Source organism: Hydra viridissima, unplaced genomic scaffold, assembly GCF_058129835.1.
Source record: "Hydra viridissima isolate aposymbiotic clone 2 unplaced genomic scaffold, HvirCarnegie_v1 scaffold_10, whole genome shotgun sequence".
Classification (NCBI taxonomy): domain Eukaryota; kingdom Metazoa; phylum Cnidaria; class Hydrozoa; order Anthoathecata; family Hydridae; genus Hydra; species Hydra viridissima.
Genome location: NW_028324309.1, coordinates 9248875 through 9269038, shown reverse-complemented (window position 1 = coordinate 9269038; position 20164 = coordinate 9248875). Strand labels below are relative to the sequence as shown.

General features: G+C 27.7%; 2 protein-coding genes across 3 annotated transcripts; both read right to left on the bottom strand.

The window, feature by feature from the left end:
• Nucleotides 1–1118: 1118 nt before the first annotated feature.
• Nucleotides 1119–2789, bottom strand: LOC145182073 (uncharacterized). The gene is made up of 4 exons (XM_080057320.2): nucleotides 2290–2789; nucleotides 1840–1912; nucleotides 1518–1668; nucleotides 1119–1408 (listed from the first exon to the last, which is right to left on the bottom strand). The coding sequence occupies exons 1-4, from the start codon at nucleotides 2595–2597 to the stop codon at nucleotides 1260–1262; spliced, it is 681 nt and encodes a 226-aa protein (XP_079913446.2). The 5' UTR covers nucleotides 2598–2789; the 3' UTR covers nucleotides 1119–1259.
• A 441-nt stretch (nucleotides 2790–3230) lies between these two features.
• On the bottom strand, nucleotides 3231–19873 carry LOC145182043 (MAP kinase-activating death domain protein-like). 2 transcript variants are annotated; one of them, XM_090099879.1, is made up of 24 exons: nucleotides 18283–19873; nucleotides 16768–16899; nucleotides 15459–15575; nucleotides 15080–15160; nucleotides 14680–14988; nucleotides 14412–14478; nucleotides 11997–12313; nucleotides 11648–11757; nucleotides 11019–11176; nucleotides 10660–10806; nucleotides 8521–8593; nucleotides 8257–8431; nucleotides 7838–8117; nucleotides 7028–7241; nucleotides 6696–6923; nucleotides 5958–6174; nucleotides 5712–5819; nucleotides 5074–5238; nucleotides 4797–4869; nucleotides 4687–4718; nucleotides 4475–4549; nucleotides 3976–4055; nucleotides 3794–3840; nucleotides 3231–3633 (listed from the first exon to the last, which is right to left on the bottom strand). In XM_090099879.1, the coding sequence occupies exons 1-22, from the start codon at nucleotides 19207–19209 to the stop codon at nucleotides 3978–3980; spliced, it is 4083 nt and encodes a 1360-aa protein (XP_089956005.1). In that variant the 5' UTR covers nucleotides 19210–19873; the 3' UTR covers nucleotides 3231–3633; nucleotides 3794–3840; nucleotides 3976–3977. The 2 variants fall into 2 exon arrangements, with proteins under 2 accessions (XP_089956005.1, XP_089956004.1); XM_090099878.1 differs by having other exon boundaries at nucleotides 3986–4055.
• Between the last annotated feature and the right edge of the window lie 291 nt (nucleotides 19874–20164).

The following is a 20164-nucleotide window of genomic DNA, read 5'->3' as shown; positions in this document are numbered from 1 at the left end:
CCTAGATCCTCATCTTAACTTAAACGGTCTCAATCAAACTTTACAAGATCTTGCAAACGTTTTTTATTTCACAATGGTACTTTGCGAGGAGAATAACCTCATTCCATTAATTGTCTTGGTATTTTACATTGCGACACATTTCCTCCTGTTTCCACTAAAATTTGGGATGTTGACAAAAAGGGTTTCTCTTAGCTCGACATAAAATTTGTCTACCCAGTTGTTCTGATGTTTTTCTTTTTCTACCTCTTATTTCTTCTTTAATATTTAATAGCGCAGTAAAAATTGTACATCTTAAGACGTCCACTGGACGTGTTTAATGGGAGTGTTTGTTTCCATTCCTGATGAACACAGAAGTGTATGAGAAATTTCACTATATGAAAATCCCCAACGTTTACTGGGAGCATTTATTACCATTCTTGATGAACACTAAACTGTATGAGCGATTTCTCTATATGAAAATCCATTACTATACAACAGTAATATACTTTAATCAACAAAGCAATTTTTTGATCATACATTTGATAATAAATCAACTTCAAACTAGTTTAGGTATTATTTTCAGATGTATAAACTTACTTTTTAGGGGTTAATTTAAACAAAATTGTAGGTGTATATATTTTTTTGCACATTAATTTCAGGTAAATCTTTCATAAAAATTAAAATATCTGTATAATATTGAATTATTTGGAAACATATTTTGTGTTTTTTAATTGCTAATGAAGTAATTAATTACTTTTATAAATATTTCAAAAATTGATATGAACATAATAATTTAGTTCCAATAAATTGAATGGCATAGTAAGTGTAGTTTTTTTTTTGCACTTAACTGTGTGTTAAAAAAAAACAAACGACCAAAGTTTGTTAAAAATTATGACGCATTTGAATGCATCGTTTCAAGAACGATTGTTTTTTGAAACTTACAACTAACGTAAGAACGTAACGTAGAACGTGTAAATCATAGTTGAAATTTGAAAAAGGCTGAAAGGTATTAGCTTTATAAACCCAATTTGTGGAGAATGAAATTACTGTCAAACTCTTTTTAAACTTTCTAGTGATTGAAGTCATGTATTTAAAATCTCTTTAAACCCAAAAAACTCGGATATGAAAACATCATCAACTAAACTGTCGTGATCACTTTATTTCTAAAAGTTCAAAACACTAGTTCAAAAGTTTGCAACCACATACATCACCTACTTGTCAGTAGAAGTAATCTGAAAGCTGGATTGCAACTTGAGAACGAAATTCTCTTGCGTATATTTTTAACAAATCATGCAAGTCTTTTTGCAATATTTCAGCATAACATTTTTAAATATTTCTTGCCGACATACGCCTACCCATTTTTCGCAATCTTTATGAACATCTACACATCCTGTAAGCGAGTGCAGCTGCTCGGCAGATAATATTGACTCTACAAATAAAATATGAAATAACAATTTTTTCGATAAAAGCATTTTGAAACAAGAATTAAAACGATACTTCTACATTTTGAAACAAGAATTAAAACGATCTTTTATTACCGTTGTTGATTAAAGGCAAAACGTTCTTGTTAAACAACTCCGGAACATTTCCTTTTGGACTGTAATTACAAACAATATACGTCATTAGCCCACCATATTCTTCCTTTGTGACGCGGCCGCACCCAACCCGATTTGTAGTCTTCCAGACCATCTTAAAAAGACGAATACAGATCTCTCTATCTTTTTTTGTTTGTTTGTTTAAATTTATATAAAAAGAAAAAGCCATTCATCAAAACCTTTTTTAATTCAACATAGAACTCGTTTGACTCGCTTTCCTCAATTTGTTTTCATTTAATTGAGCGTGCTGAATTTTTATACATACCTGTGTAAAATGGCCATGTTTCTCTATATCAGGGTTATTATTACCAAAAGGATAACCATTGACCTCATAATACCTGTAAAAAATAACAATATGAATCTGAAGGCCGTTTTATAAAAAAGATTTCATAATTATCCGTGCTAATAACTATTAACTAATGCCAAATTATTTTAATAGAATTCTTAATATAAAATTATTACAGATAAAAATCACTGTTACACTGAGCTTAATTAATAAGATAAACTTCATTTTATGAAACCCGTCCTAATAATTTTTATGAAACGAGTTTTTTGATAAAACATTTTCAAGTCTGCAGAATAGAAACATTGCTCCAATTCTACAAAATAAAAGCACTGTTTGCGATTCAATAGAATAAAAACGTTGTTTCAATTCTGCAGAATAATATTATTGTCATTATACATAAAAAGAGTTCTTTTTGAAAAGAAAACGAACCAAAAGTACACTGCGTCAGCTATAGTCTTTGGAAATTTCAGTCGATCAAAACCTTTGAATATATTTTCTCCAAAATTACCGTCTCTAGCAAATTGAGATTTTTCCATTGATTTGCCTTTCTGACTCAAAACTTTGCAATATTCTTCTGCAATTAATGCCAACTCTTCGTCCCAAACTAAGGGCTCAACCAAGTGCAATGCTCTTGCATAATTGTGAGCGAATGTTGATTCATCTGAAAACGAAATATCTTCAAATCCCCTTGCATAGACGAGAACCTTTATCAAAAGTAAAAAGTAAGCTCTGTTCATATCTGCAATCTAATCAATCAGTTTAAACCTCTGATTTTAGCAGAGAGAAAACTTTTTTCAATGATGCATGAGGAAGCGTCTTTTAGTAAGGCATCGCTCATTCTTAATTCAATCATTCACATAATGAATAAACGCCAAATGTTTCTTCGTATAGATTCAACTTCACCAGATTCACAGTTCGAAAATTTTTCTAGTATGTAAACAAAACACCATAAAGTTGAAACAAATTACAGATTCCTACCTGAAACTTATGACTTATTTAACCAAACAATCATAGATCAATTTGCGTAGAATGTGTAACTAATCTTAATTTTTTTTTTTTCTTATAACGAATTCTTTATATGTTTTAAAGTTTCAAATATTTTTCGGGAAAATATTTTATTCATATTACTATTAGTTATTTTCATTATGAATCATGTAAAAGAGATTAATTTAAGGGTTGCCATAGTTGCCGTTGTTGTGACCTGAAAATGTGTTCAACAGCCAGAAAGATAAAAATTGTGCTTTTTTTTCCTGTTAAGAAATGATTTAGAAAAATATTTACAATTATTCCAAAGAGTATTTTTATAATTTGTTAAATGAAAATAAATTAAAAAGTAACAGGTTGCATCTTTAAAGAAAAAGTCAGAAATAAATAAATAAAAACATGTTCAACATAGCTAAAGTAAAAATATATATCCAATAACAACAAAAGCTCAAAAATAAAGTATGAAATTTATTTTACAATTTAAAAAAATCAATAGACACGTCTTCTAGTAAAAGTCTTTCAATCTCTTTAACTTCATTTAACTTCCGGGCTCTTCATTTTAAACGCTTGTAGCACGTCACAACCTCAAGAGACTAAGGTAAAAAAAACCTTTTTTGTATCTGAATTATCCAAGAGTTCCTCTTGAACTGCAAACGATCAAACAGCTTTATACTAAGTTACTGTTTCGTTATCGGACGATAACAAGCTACCAGTAGGTGCCGTCAAAACGTGCTTCGAGGCGGCAACATACGAAAACAGGCAGAGAATAGCGTAACAAATTTCGTTAGCCTAAAAGAAAAACTTTCTGTAAAAACCTTGTTAAAAAAACAACAACAACAAAAAACATGACAAACAATAAAAATAACGATATGTGAAAAAACAAAATAAAAAAAGAACCAGGAGTTAAAAAAGCATTGAGAATTTATTTAATAAAAATTAAATAACTCACCTCTGCAGTGAAAAATTTATGTTCATGGATAGACTGATCGTGAGGAACTATAACAAATAGGAATTAAAAAAAAAAAAAAGTTAAAATTACAAAATGACATTAAGAAAAAAACACTGGAAGGATAACACGTCACTAACAGTGACAAAAAGGAATTTCAGTCATCTTACAGAATTTAACGCAACTATTACTCACGGTACTCCTCGACTCTTAGCAATTTGTCCTTGGCACAGCAATTCTTTAAATTAGAAATTTCTATAGCAACCTATTAAAAAGAAATAAAGAGTATCGATGGTTAGATATCTCTAAATAAACAAGAAAAAGTTTAGTGTTGGCACAACAAACCTCATTAAATCCCCTTCCCCTTTCCATTTCCCCCTCCATAGTTCATTTGCTATTTCAGATTCACGCTTTAACATTTAGCAAACAAGAATCAAAAAAGAAAACCTCATAAAACAATTTTTTGCCAGAAAATGTTTAATACTTTTGCTTATGATTCAAGCTAAAAATCTGAAATCGATTTTACATTGTTAATACATGCACTTTATAAATTTAAACTATACTAATAAAAAAAATCATTAAAGAAAATCTCTCACAGTGTTTTATGGTGTTTCTTTTAAGTAAATACTATTAAACACGTGTTTATTTACAATAGTTTTAAAAAATTTTAACAAATAAACTCACTTTTTTGTCAACAAAAATGATCTCAACTCCTTCTAAAGAAACCTTCAGTTTTCCTTGCTGGCCAGTTGCATTTTCCTTAGGGAAAAAAATATATGAATTATTTTTTTAACAAGTATAAGTAAGAAATAACACATTTGCAATTTCCTACAAAAGAGTTAAAAAGGTTAATACTGTAATTTATACATAAAGAGAGGCAAGAAAAAAATACCTACCACAACTGTGAAATTACCTCCAAGGTTAACACCTAAAATGAAATGTTTTTTTTTTAAATTAAAACAAGAAAGTCAAAAAGTGTAACTACACAGTAAAATGCTTTCCTTACCAACCCCACGAATATTCAACCGATCAGCTGCCTTTAGCATGCTTTCTTTAATTGAGTTGTACAACTTCTTACACTAGTAAATTGTAAATAAAATACATAAAGCATTCTTTAACTAAACAGCAATTAATTTTTGATTTAATTTTAAAAAATTTTATATAAAGTGATATAAATTTTAATTAGTTCCTAATTCAAAGCTCCAAAGAATTCTTAAATTTAATTACAACCCAAGTCTGGAATTATTTTCAAGGTTGAAATTTACAAATAATTTAAGTTGTACCTTTCTGGTGCAAATCTTATGTAGAGCAGTTTCTTCTTCAGCGCGTATCCAAATACAGACAACTTTAGTTCTTGGTGAACAACTCATGTTTACAATACTTTCATACCACCAATGCTCCACAATGCTGCCATTGGTACTTTTTAGCACTATGCTATCTTCACGAACCTAAAGAAAAATGACAACATTGAACAAAATAAAAAATGAAACAAATTAATTTCTTTATTTAGATTCTTTTTTTCCAGACTTATTTACAATAAAAAAATTTTAACAAACAATTTTTTTTTTTTTTGATTTTCCCTAAGTAACAAATCTGACTGCAAAACACACATTTATATGCAAAATAGCATATATACTAAATATATATTTATAGATTTTATAAATATAAAAAAAAAGAGCTGGAATCGATACATTAATTTACATATATCTATATTAAAAATATATTATTCAGATTAAAACAATCAAAATTAAACAGATTTCTTAAAGAAATCTCTTTAATTTTGGTCTTCGTCTAAGTCCTTTGAGATATTAGAAGCTTTTTAATGCATTCAAATAGAAAACATTTAAAGATTTCAGAATTTGAGTACAATCCATAAATAAAATTGAATATCTTTTAATGAGCAATTCAACAATAAGGATACCTCAAGAAAGATCATAGTTCCATTTTGATTATCCCCTAAATGAACTACAAATATTTGAATCTTCAACATTCGGCTTTTAGGTATCATCAAGTCAATGTCATTTCCTTCCTTAAAAAAAATATATACATTTATCTGTGCTCCAAAAAATGTCAATGGCATAGTATACTCTCCAAAAAAGCAAATGTTTTTCCTTAATACTCATATGAAAAAGTATATGAGCTTTATTACTTTTCAAAATGAAGTTACCAGTTTATCAATGTCATCAAGAAGATTGTCAATCCAACGAGTTTGTGTTAGACCAATATGTGATTTTCCAAGAAGACGTCTTACTTTACGCTTAATTTCTTTTTTTGAAACATCCATGCATAACATAAATGCAATCATATTGTGTAGGAGTATAGCCAATAAATTATCTTCATCTTCTTCAAGAAGACGCTTTTCTTGTGGACTTAGGGATTTATATCTAAAAGTTAACTTATAAAGTTTTCTAAAATTTTCACTAGTTAACAAATCATTTTATTGACAGATCAGAAATTATTACATTCAATTTGAAAAGGAAAGAAAAATATTTAAGTTATAACAATCATGTAAATCTTTTTAAAACATTTCTCTTCTATTTTCTAAATTATTTATTAGTTTTAAAAAATATTAAGTCTTATTTGAATTATTTGAATTGGAAATAAAAAATAAAAAAGAACTTCTCTGATACTTAACTTAATAGCATAAAGATACATAGATACATGGATTTAGAGATAAAGGATATAAGATAAAGGGTATTCCATTCAGACTTAATAGATGTAATGCCTTCAAAAACTTCAATAATTTTTTCCAGACTAGATTTAGATTTAATTATTTTCACCACAAAGTTTTCATCCCTCATTAAATTATTAGAGAATGTTTGCTAAGCATAATTAACTACAAATTAATAGAGTAAACAACACAAAAACACAAGTAAACAAAGAAATAGACCATAAAGTTATTCACCTGTTTATCAACTCTAGCTGATTTAGATCCATTCCTGCTGCTTCTCGTTCTGATGCTACAGAATCCAAAAAAGAAAACTCCCAAAAATCCATATTATCCCATAAACTACTGGTACGATTGTGGTTTAATCCCTCAAATAAATAGCGTCTTCCTGTTCCATTCACACCTCTACCAGCCAATTCAAAAGTAGATTTCTCACATACACCAAAACTGTATCGAAAACCTCCACTAAGTATAAAATAATGCTAATATAATAATAACAGATCAAATAATTTATGATAGCAGTAATAATGTAAAAAGACTTTGAGGCCATAAATGAAAAGAAAAAGTACCTTGTATTACTCTTTGTTACCAAATACTTTGCATGAGATTTGTTTCCCCCATTAACAACCGTAGGCAAATAAACTTGAGAGATCTGATTGTTTAAGCTATGACCATTGGATACTGATGTTATACCATGTATTAAGGTGGGAGAAATATTGTTGTTGTTATTAGTATTTGTCCCTGATTCACCTTTGGTCTTGGATTCAGAAAGTAGAGAAAGGTCTATGGAAAACTTTTTATAATTACTTAAACTGTCACTAATCAGCAATAAGGTTTGATTTTGTAGTTAAGTAAGATTATATGATTAGCATCATAATCTTTAGAAGCAGTAATCAACATATTAAAAGATTTTCCTGATGAACAATCAAAAAACATAAATAAATTTTGAATTTTAAAATGAGAAAAACTCCCCAAAGAACATATTTTTAATGAGAACCAGCAATACAGTTGGAACTAAAACTTTTTGGCATTTTGATGAAGACAGTAAGAACTCAAACTATTTAAAATTTTGATACCAGAATAATGAAAAAATTACAGTATTTTTGCATGAAAAAAAAAAAGGAAACAGGTTCCCTTACATATATGTTTTGTTGTTATAAGCATGAAATTTTTAAGACTATGAAATCTATAATAGTTTTTTACAACTACTTTTTTCTCTTTACTTTTCTTTTTATTCACTTTTTATTATTTGTACTTAATAAAGTAAATCTCCTGCTCCTCCTTTCAGAAACCAGTTCAGAATCACTTGTACTACAAACCTAAAAGTAGTCAAAAAATGTATTTTAGTTAAACCTAAGATTTCAATTTTTTCATGTTACCTCTATGATAATATTGGCTACGATCACTGTCTTGGTCTTCAGAATCTTTTAAAAAATCATTTGTTAATGTTTCACGATTTTTTCCATTTGTAGAAGGTTCATCAGATGGGGTAGAATCATCGTGGTAACGCTTACCACAATAATAACGATGTGCAATTTCAAGGAAATGAAATACAGAGCTCAATCCACCTAACCCACTTCTTAACATACTGCTCTCATAACCTTCAACAAGCAACTTTAGCAAGTCCAAATAACCACGGTACACATTGCGAGAGATATGCTGGAAAAGAAAACAAGTCTGATTTTCATTCTAGCATCGAGGTCATATCATCATTAACAATGATATAATCTCTAATGAAAGTAGTTATTTCAGAGTTTTCATATTCAGAATTTTTTTTACATAAATTTACAAAACTTACAATATCATTTAAAATAACTTGTCTATCTTTAATATCAACATCAAGCTGATTTATAAGGTATTGACGAAGACCCTCATGAACAAGAATACGCCTCAACCTTTTAGTGCTTAACCAACCAACCCCATCACCTGCCTTGACATAGCTGGCTACTTCTGTCAGAAATTGCTGATTATCACTAAAAAATTATTCAATAAGTCCTCTTTAATTTTTTTTTTTAATTAAATCATCACATTTTAAAGTATAAGTTTTTATTTAATCATAAACCTGTTATAAATCTTCTGGTCAACTGATAGGGTATTTTCATTAGCTTTCCAGGGTTCTCCAATTAATTCAGAGTCTAAAATAAGAAAAGAAGAAATCAAAAGCATTTAAAATTTTGGAAACAAAGATAGGCCATAAACTAATATCATAAAATTGCTGTAATAGTTACACCTCTCAGTCTCAACATGAAGTATACATGAAAAAAGAGTTTGATTTCTCTTAGTGAGTTTTTACATTCTGTAGCTTTATTAGATACTAGTTCATCATATACACTTAACCATACACCTTTTTAAAGAACTAGTTCATTATATACATTTAATCGCAAAATTAATGCACCACTTATAAATTCCAACTTATTTTTAAAAATATTATGTATTTCCCAGATTTATCAATTACAATGATGATAATTATGTTTATTGTTACACCTTTTGTAGGTTTTATTTTTTTTCCCTTAGTTAATTTTGAAATTATAGCAGCTTTTCATAAGTAGCATGTTTTACTGTAATTAAACCTCACTTCTAAAAGAAAAGTATGTATCGGTTTTAAATTGTTTTAATAGTAGAAAAGATAACTGTCATTTGAGCAACACATCTGTTTGCTATGCAGCATTCTAAACAAAATTTAAGTCATGATGAACGTGTTACAATTGTTACTTTGTCCAATGAAGTATTAACAAATTGCGAACTTGCTAGAAGATTTGGAGTGTCTCATACAAAAGTTGGTAGGGTTCTATAAAGGTTTGTAGGGAACAATGATCAAACTAAACAACTAAGCCAAGTCAGACAACAAGCAACTAATGTCGTGAAGGACCAGCTTTTAATGCTTCAAACACTGAGAGAACGGTTCACACAAAGCCTCCAAATACAACCACTTAATCAAGATACCATAAGAAGACTTTGTGCTTTAAATTTTAGACCTCGGGCAGCAGCTATGGGTCCCAGATGTAAACCATCGAAGAAACAGACTGGCTTTTGCAAGGAGGCATATAATTGGGAAATACATGATTGGGGACAGGTCTTATTTACAGATGAGTCAAGGTTTTGTCTTGTAAGTTCAGATTGCCACCCAGGAGTGTACAGAAGACCAAATGAAAGATATTTTGCTTGTAACATTTGAGAAACCACTTTATACGAAGGCTGCTCAGTGATGGTATGGGGCGGAATATCTTTAAAAACTCACACAGAACTTTTTATTGTTGATGGTAGAAGTCTGACTTCTCAACGATACAAAAGCAGACATTTTCAAACCTTTTGTGGTACCTTCTGTGCCGTATATTGGAGATGGATTCCTTCTTATGCAGGATAATGCTAGACCACATACGCCAGATATTATTACTGAATACTTAAATAATGTTAATATTGAAGTTTTGGAGTGGCCAGCTTGCAGTCCAGATATGAACCCAATAGACCATCTTTGGGACATATAGGGACGCCGCATTAGAAGCCAACATCCACCACCTAACAGCCTAGATGAGTTGTGACAAAGTCTTATCTGCATGTGGGAAGATATCCCTCAAGAAACGATTAGATCTCTAATTGAAAGTATGCCACGGCACTATTAGGCTGTAATAACATCAAGAGGTAGTAACACTAGTTATTAATAAGTCAAAAATATTTCAATTTAGGCTGTATTAGTGTGCAATAATAATCATTTTACTTTATTTTGTTAAACAAACCATATTTTGGCTTTAATTTTTTATTTTCCCCATCCTCAAAGTCAATTTTATTGTTATCATTAAAATAATTGTGTTCATTTGTTCTATTTTTAATGAGTTTGTCAAAGTATATGATAATATTGACGACAATTAAAATAAATCGAAATGTATAAGTGGTGCGTTAATTTTGTGGCTAAGTGTAGTTCAATATTGCTAACAGAAAGAATATTCAGAATGACATGGTTTCTATAACACATATTACTATATAGAAAGACATGGTATCTACATCACATTTACAGAGTCAAGTTAAACTAAATGAAAAAAGTATAGCAGGAAATTTTAGAGAGATCTTTCAAGAATTCTTTCTTTTAAAATTTATGTATAAAAAAATCTGAGAAGAAAAAAAAAGCGTAAAGATATTTTTTTGTGTTATAAAAACATTTATGAAGTAAATACAATTTAAAAAATTAACAGATAAACATAACAACCTCTTCTTGTTTCTAAAATCTTTGGGGTAATACTGCTTAACCTTGGTTTAGATGCAGAATTCATACTTGAAACTGAAACTGCACTGGAAATCGATTCATTAAATAAAGATTTTGGAGTCGACTTTGATTTTAAGTTTCCAAGGATTGCTTCAAAGCATACAAAAAAAGTCTTTGACAAAAAATTTAGGTAAAGTAATTGAAAAGTTAAACAGATTTTGATCATCAAAAAGCTAGTTTTAATTTAAAAAAAATAAGTTTACTGTTACATTCTTAATAACATCTAAAAAATTAAAAGCGTACTTAATAACATCTAAAAAATTAAAACCAAATATTAACTCAGTAACATGCAAAAAACGCACCACTAAATGAACGACTAATTGGTTTTTTCCCATCCATCTCAGACTTTTGATCATTGGTTGTAGATGATGTTGAAAAACTGCTAGCCCTACTAATAACTAATTGCTCAGGAGTTTTACTTGTTTTTCTTTCAGCAGAAAAAAAATTAACTGCTTCAGCTCTAAATCATAAAATCTTCTAATCATAAATTCATATAGTATAATAATAAAATAAAATAAACATAAACAACACAATTTCTAAATCAAAAAGTAAACTATTAATGAGTAATAACTAAACATTATTAGTAAAGTAGATAAATAGTTATTACTTTATAAATCATAAATATTTGATTAAAAAAAAGCATAAAATCTTTTATAAAATTTGGTAACAAGTATGAAGCACAATAATTAGTCACCACCCTAAGAATAAACTAACTGATATGATAAAATATCTCACTGAATAATAATATCCTCATCTGACAGTTTGTTATGAGTTTAGCAAAGAAACAGAACAATTTTTTTTTTAACAATTAGGTAGTTAATTAGCTTTTAGATCAGATGTTGATCAGTTTAAAAGATTATTTTTTGTAAAAAGTTTTACTTTATGAATGATTTTGTTAAAAAAATTTTTTTTTTAACTAATAAAAAGCAACCTGTAGGCAGGAGTTGAAAAAACGCTGTTTGCAAGTATTGTTTGGTGCATATCTTCTGTATCTTGATCAGTTAGGATATTGGAATATGATGTATCATACAATTCTTGAATCTAAAAAACATAAAAATAATCTTTCTATTAAAACATAAAAAGAAGTTTTATATTTCAATTTTGTTTAGTTTTATTTACCCTACCACAAACAATATTTTGACAATATTTAGATTAAAAAAAAAATCTTATTACTAAATAATTAATTAGTTAAAATTAAGATTAAAAATAGTTGTATAGTTAAAAATAATTTTCAAATTTATAAATACACAATAGGTAATCTAAAGGCATAAAGTAGATACCTTAGAATTAATATGATGCAGGTCTTTGCTTAAAGAAGCATCATCACTTTTATTACTTTCATCTCTAAAAGTATCGTCAACTTCACTATCTGAATTCTCAAATGAAGAACAGCAACTACAAGAATTGTGCTCTTCTAGATCATGAGATTCTTCTTTAATGGTAACAGGTAGATCATCAGAGTTTAGATCTGAGTCTGAATCTTCTACTAAATCTGATCCCAGATGAGAATGTGGGTTATGCACTTGATAGTAAAATGGTTGAACATAGTGACTATACCATCTTGGCTTATCACCAATAATGCGAGGATCAAGTATCCCTAATATACAAAATATATTATATATATATATATATATATATATATATATATATATATATATATATATATATATATATATATATATATATATATATATATATATATATATATATATATATATATATATATATATATGAGAGAGAGAGAGATGTCTAAGATATGGTATGTAGTGCCAAAACCTATTTAAGTATCATTACTGTCTAAAAATAATCTTTACTGATTTTTAATAAGTAACACTCAAAGTCCCTGAATACATTTTTTTTTTAAATTTATAATAATTAAAGAATCATTTTTTATTTGTTTTTAATTTGTTTTGATTTGTTTCTAGGGGCTTCAAGTTGTCTTACTTGTGTTTTGACAATTGTTTTATGAAAAAATAAATAGGATTTTAACATTAATTGCCTTACAATAATGTTGACTTAAAATGGTAAAGAGCCTAAACAGCAATAGCAAAGCAACAAAGACAAAGAGTGTAAAGAACCAAAAGAGAACCCACTTCACCATAACATAAGTGATTTCTAGTTAAATGGCCTTTTAACATCAGTTAATGGAACCAAACTAAATTATTGTAGGCAAATTATGAAACATGCCTTATCTCTAAGGAATGATCTAAAGAATGTTCAAAATAAAGTGAGGAATGAGGGTATTGCTTATGTTACAGATGTTATTGTGTTTTTGAATATGACACATATAAAAACTAGAAATAGAAGCCAGGATTGCAAAAAAACAAGATGGTATTGGTTTTTATTTGGACCAACAACAGGAAAGGAGAGCATGCACAGATAAACAAGCCAAAATGAAACTTGATATGAAGTAAGAATTAAGAAAGAGAACAGTGCATGTTGGAAATGGTAAGAAAATACTATTTCCAACATGCACTGCTCTCTTACATAATTCTGATACACAGTTAAATGAAAAAGACAATCAAATTAACTGACCCTAGTAAATAAATATAAGAAGAAACAAAAACAGAAGAATCTGTAACTCTTAGACTTTCTAAGAAAAAAATGCAATTTGACCAGATAACAAGTGTTGTTGATCATCTCAAGCTTTTAGACAATCAAATAACAATAATTAAAAGCATTATTAAAAGGTGCTGGAGGTAACCTCAAAGATTTTGACATACCAAGATCTACAACTCATCAAGCAAGAATGTTCAATTGTCAAAAGATTGGAAAAGGTGTTATGGAGAAAGTTATTAGAATCCTTCTCAATATGACATATTGCATTGGGATGGTAAGCTTTTAAAAGACATGCTAAGAAACAAATGAACAGCTTGCACTTCTTCTTTCTGGGGCTCTGGATAAAAGGAAGGGAAATAATTAAGTGTGTTTTCTTTTAACTCACAAGACTCAGGCTGAAGCAATGCAGAGCAAGAAAATTTGACTTTTGAAGTGGTTTTCTCAAGATTCTAAACTGAATCTTTATTGAAAATTTATGGGAACATTTAGATCAAAAAGCTAAAATCTGAAAGTTCAAAAACAATAACAAGCTTTTTGCTTCACTTGATTCCAATTAGTCCAACATCACTTTGAGTGTCATCAAAAATCTAACACTGATTACAGCTTGACAAAATGTTATACAACCAGTTATCAAATGAAAAAATAATACTAACTTGTGCTCAGCTTTTTATAATTTAATTTTTATAAAAAAAAGAATTAAACCATTACTATAATTTTGCATGAGAACATTATTTGAAAATTATTTTCTTTTAAGAAAAGCAAAATGTTTATTTCACACAATTATGCAACAATTGAGTAGCTAGTTTTCTCAGATCATCTGATCCTGTCTTTTTTCTAGTAACACAAGATTATTTTGTAACTTTTATGGATTAATACATTAATACTTTGCTCTCCATGATGTTTAATGATACTACAGTAAAGTTCAATGTTAAAAGCAAAAGGTTTTTGCTTATATAGTAGCAGCTAAGAAGAGAAAACCACCATTTAATCCCTTTCAGTTTTGTAACTTTGAAATTTGCTGTTGGAAATTATTTCTCATTAAAAGTTATTGAAAGTAAATAGAAAATAATATAACTTTATTCATAATTTATTTGACTTTTTTTTTTTCAAGTTTTGAAATGCATTTGATTGCTTACCGGCTTCAACTTTTTTAAACACAGTATTTGTAGGATTAACCATCCATTCTGCAAAAAATTCTACTGCCTGAAACAAAATAACAGTCTTGTTGAAACTTTTAAATAACTTTAAATATTTTAAAATAATTGTATACTATATTTAATATAAACAATCTGAAAAAAATATTAATACTTTTAATTTGAATGACAAAATGTTGTAAAGAACTTTAATGTCTAAAATTAAAATTACTTTAAGAAACATTTTTTGCTGAAAATAAAAAACTTATACCTGAGTTCTAGCTAATGCCTCAATAAACTTAGATTCACACTGTCGAGATTTAATAAATGCTTCTTTTTGCAATGCAACTACAGGGCGAGGGTACAAACGCAACACTCTAGAATGCTTCATAAAGTTTCCCAAAACATTAGGGGAAACAAAAAATTTAGCCAATGCACATCGTACAGCTATATCTACTGAGTCAATATCATTTCCATAAAAATTATGATTTAAACTTGTTTGATTCATTCCATCAAGTGGATGCAGTGGATCTTTATCAAAATCAACATTGGGGTGAGGCAAAGATAAGCAAGCTAAACACTACCAAATGAGCATAAAATAACAATTTTTTTTTTTAAAAAACATTTTCTAAAGATTTTAAATTAAAATAAGTAACTACTTTAAATAGAACCTGATTAAGTTCATCTTTTAATATTGATCCTTCCGGTTCAGGTAATGATGGTATTTCATCCATGCTTAGGGGAACACTCATCTAAAACAAAGAAGACACTTATAATGCAATAACACTTACACAAAGATAAAGTTTAAAAATTATTTAAATATTTATTATGAATGTGAAAATTGTTATTTGAATCCTTAAATATTCTTTTTAAAAAAGGATGTTTAAGGATTCAAATAACAATTTTCACATTGGTTTGGACTACTTACAAATGAACTTATTAGTGTTATCATCAAACTGGAAATTTACTTACAAATGAACTTAATAGTGTTATCATCAAAAGCAATGTTTTTTTTATAAAATGTATTTGTTTTTAATTAACTAGTTTTACCTTATTTGTATCCAGATCTACAATTAAAATGTCATTTGGTACTTGAAAATTGATCCCTTTGATTCGAAAGAAACTGGAGGGTATTCCGATAACAAATGGTGAAGGTGCTAATAAAAGCTTGGAAAACAAACAAAATTCTATAGAATAATTGTCAAAATCAGATAAAAAAATAAGAAACAAATGATTTTATAGAAACCCTTATGATTAAAATCAAACATGATTATGAAGTTAAAACTGTCATTAATCCACTAGTTTTGGTATGACATGAACATTAGTGTTGATATGCATTATTTATATTTTGAAAATATTTTCTGAATAAATAAAAAACAATTAATCAGTATCTTTAATAAATACAACTGGTTTAACTTCTTTAAAATATTGCAGCCAGCATATATAGTGGAATAAGAACTCAAAACTCCTTGTAGAGGATCAAGGGATCAATGAGTTATGAAATCTGTAATGAGAATTAAATTGCATAAAATTTTGAGTCATTGAAACATAGTTTATCAATTACACTTTATGAAATATGGAATCAGAACTTTCTAAAGAGTTATCGTAGACAAATATAATTCTGAACCCTATCTGGCATGCAAAAAGTTACTTTTTTTGAGATGTGAGCATCTCAAAAAAGTAAACTTGGATACATACTTAAGCAAGATATGAATGTTAGGTAGTATATAATTTCATTTTAAAAATACTTTTTTTTTACTCAGCAGTATTGTTTCAAAACAGGACAACTAACTTTCACGCAATGAGGAAATGTTACATTGCTTCACAGTACTTTTTATTTTTTTAAGATCAGATAAAACCTTTAAATGTTAAGAAATATCTTGACTGCTTAAACCATAGAATAAATTTAAATCAAGAAACACATTCTATCCCATTTTATTATGATGTTATTATTATTATGATGGGCTTTTAAAATGTTATGTTTTTTGTAGATGCTTGACATTAAAAACTATGGATCAAAGTAAAAGTTGTTTAGAAGTATCTAATAAAATGTCCTTTCGACAAGATTGATGCAGGATTACAGAAAAATATTAGTCTGTCAAAAAAATATTCAGTGTACAAGAGCAATTTCATTGGTTAGTAGGAAAAATTTTTAAAATTCATATTTTGTTTTTTTTTTTATATTTTGTCTATTACATAAAAAAAAAGAAAGAAAAAAACAAAATTTTGTGTTCTAGTGTATAAGATACCATAGGATATTAAGTCAGTAACAAAGCAACCATTTCCTATGACTGTCCAAAATAGATAACATAAAGAATAAGAAGAAGAAAAAAAGGAGTTAAGAAAAAGTAATTTTTACCTGCTCTGCATTTTTCATACAAGTAGGTAGTAAAGGAATGATAGGAAACATATACTCTAAAGGATACAACATTGTTGTCAAAGACATAACACTTATTGACAATGCATTATAATCACGTGATTGAAGTACAACCTATAAGAAATATTAAACCAAATAATCAGCATTTAATGATAAAATATTAATGAGCAATTTATTCACAACTAAATTTGTTGTAAAAATGTTTTTAGTCAGACTTAAAACACCTTTTAAAAAAAATGTTTCTCTAGTTTAAGGCAACAAATTTAAATGTCTCTATCTACCTATTGCCACAATTTAAAAATCTAACTGTAAAATATTCTACATATAAAAATACCAAGGTTTTCTAATAATATAAAAGTATAAACCATCAAAGAAAAATTAACATGTACATCCTCAAACCTTTTTTATATCAGAGGAAGGAGTAAGTAACTCTTTTTAAGTTTGTTTTCTATTCATTTTTAAATTAATCCATTTTGAAATATTTTGGAAATTTTACACTTCTTAATCTTATTATCATAAACTTTAGATCCTCGATGAACTCCACAAACTAAATAAACTCTTATAATAAAAAATTTTGAATAAAAAAATTTTAAATCATTTTTTTTAACCTGTTTGGTATTATAACTGCAAATGTATGGTTGGACCATATCATATCAAAAGTGCCATCACCATACATGTATATTCCTGCTAATATTTGATAAATTACTGCATTCTTTTGAGACTATTATATGAAGTAATTCTCAAAAGAATTCAGCACTTTATCAAACACAATTGGGAACATACATGTACAGTCATAGAACTTTTCATATGGTATTGTCTAACCATACATATACAGCCATAGTACCAGACATGTTAAAAATAAAAATGTATATCTAAAATTTAAAAAAGTTTAGATATATATTTTTAGTAGAAAAAAATAATACTAAAACTTGGACTTTCAAATGGCATTCTAAAAAACTTTTAGAGGCCTATTGAAAATCAATAAATTTATCAATTATTTACTAATAAAAAGATGAATGACAAAAAAAATTTCAAGTTAATGAAAGGTATATACCAGAAGAAAAAAAAATAGTTATTAACTTTATATTTATTATTACTATTTTTATTTCAAAAACCAGTTATATATATATGATACATATGATACATGTGATACAATTATAAATATATACTATTATAAAAAATTATAATTATTATTATAAACTATTATAAAAAATTTATCTAGAAACATCAAAATTTCAAATGAAAACAAAATTTCATGAAAATTTGTTGCTTAGTGTAATGCTGCAAATAGAGTGCAAATGAATAAAATGATGGATGGCATGAATATTATAATTATTAGAATCATATTGTATTAAATTGCTTTTTTCAGCAATCAGCGATTATTTATTTGTTAACAAACAAATTACTCAGTTCATTTTTGGTCCTATGTTAAAATAAATGTAATATTAAAAAAATTAGAAATAATGTGAACATATATATAGAAAAAAAGTTAACTACCTTGTGTTCCAACATGATACAAGTCAAAATTTTTAAGCATGTTTCAACACCAAGAAGCTCTAATGGTAAATGCACTGGGAAATCAGAGAATGAGAAACGACTGCTTTCTGGTAAAGCAAATGTTAAAGGTGGTTGAACATGCCGTGGCAATAATTCTACTTCTACTCTATTTAACCCAGCAACAGGAAGTGGAATTCGCAATAAATTTTTTATCCAATAATCAACATCCAATATATCTGTGTTGATTGATTGAGAATTTAAGTCTTGATTATTAAATAGTAGAGACCAATTTCGACATTGAATTAATGGCAACTGATTAATATTCTGATTAATATCAGCAAACAATAAATCATTTGACCAAGTTTTATCATTTACATCCTTTTTATTATGATTTCGTGTTTCAACAAGTTTTCTTAATACATATAAACACTCACGAAAAGTTGAAAAGAAAGGGTAACTGGAAATTATACAAATACTTGTAAGTGAGTAGCATAAGATAAGATTAGAAGGTATACTTGATTTTCTAGTTAATGTATTCAAAGAAAGCTTTCTATTTTTGTCATCATTATTTACAAGATCTTCTTGTTTTTCTGATGTTTCAACTCCATCAGATGAAAATGATCGTAAGAGCTGTTTTTGTGGTGTACCCAAACATGGTCTAAAAAAATTACAACAAATACCATATCTGGTTATACTTGTTTCTTTATCTGTCAGTGTAAATACGAAAGTGTTAATTTGGTGTAAGCTTATTTTTTTTGAAGATGTACTGCATCCTTCTGGTTGACAAAAAAATACAATATCAGGATGTAATGGAAAATCCTTGTGGTCCTCTCTTGGGTATCGCTTAATCATTTCCGGTGATTCTGTTGAATCTACCTTGGGTTTCTTAATCCCAACAGCAACAACATATTCTACCAAGCGAGGCATAACATTAATTTTACAAAACTTTACTTTTTTAAATGTAGAACATAGATGTATGAGAAATGCCTTTAGAATATAAAAATATTATGTCAAATTATTACAAAATCAACTAAATGTGTACCATTTAATTGATTTTTTACTATCTATATATTTTACAATATAAATTTATATGTATGTATGTATGTATGTATGTATGTATGTATGTATGTATGTATGTATGTATGTATGTATGTATGTATGTATGTATGTATGTATGTATGTATAAAATCAAATTAACTACTTTTCTAGTTGATGGTAATAACAGTATAGCTATAAGTCCACTGCAACCACAGTAAAGGTCAGGTATAGCTAATTAGAAATTTATGGTATATGAAAAGAGTTGATAAAACTATTTAAAATCAACTGAATCCAAGCATAGGGGTAGCCACTTTTACATAGGTATACTTCAACGAATTTAATACCAAACTTATTTAAAAAAAGAAAAAGGAATCTTCATTAATTTCCATCAAACTGCATTTTTTTCTTTATTCTACGTTTAAAAAAAAAACAATAAAAAGTTTCATATTATATAGAGATTTATATGCCCAATTCTTATAATATAACAAGTGCTAATAATATAGCTTCCGCTGTATGTGAAATGTCAGTAAGCCTCTTGATAAATATAAACCATATTGGCTATTTGTTTTTGGTAATTTAAATTATGACTTTTAGACAAACACTTGAAAGCCGTACACTTTGTATGCTGTTGATTAATAATTTAGAATATTTTATTAAAAAATTAGCTTGACAATAACAACCATTAAAAATAAGCAACTACTGAAATTAGCAATACAGAGGATTTTTTTAAACTCGACCTATTGTTTTTACTTTTCTATTTTTTTTTTTTTACCTTTTTTTAAGTATGCTTAATTGTCTAACTCCGAAAACAATGTTTAAATATATACTTAATTTACTGAATATC

Bases quoted from the DNA above. Each gene is read 5' to 3' on its own strand.
- LOC145182073 (XM_080057320.2), bottom strand. From the start codon at position 2,597: ATGAACAGAGCTTACTTTTTACTTTTGATAAAGGTTCTCGTCTATGCA. The intron at 1,669-1,839 runs GTATGTATAAAA...CGTCTTTTTAAG, and splicing joins AACATGGCCATTTTACACAG to ATGGTCTGGAAGACTACAAA. The intron at 1,409-1,517 runs GTAATAAAAGAT...TTTTATTTGTAG, and splicing joins TTTGCCTTTAATCAACAACG to AGTCAATATTATCTGCCGAG.
- LOC145182043 (XM_090099878.1), bottom strand. From the start codon at position 19,209: ATGCCTCGCTTGGTAGAATATGTTGTTGCTGTTGGGATTAAGAAACCC. The intron at 14,479-14,679 runs GTATAAGTTTTT...ATTTTGTTTCAG, and splicing joins AGGCATTAGCTAGAACTCAG to GCAGTAGAATTTTTTGCAGA. The intron at 3,634-3,793 runs GTGAGTTATTTA...TTTTTCTTTTAG, and splicing joins ATAAATTTTTCACTGCAGAG to GCTAACGAAATTTGTTACGC.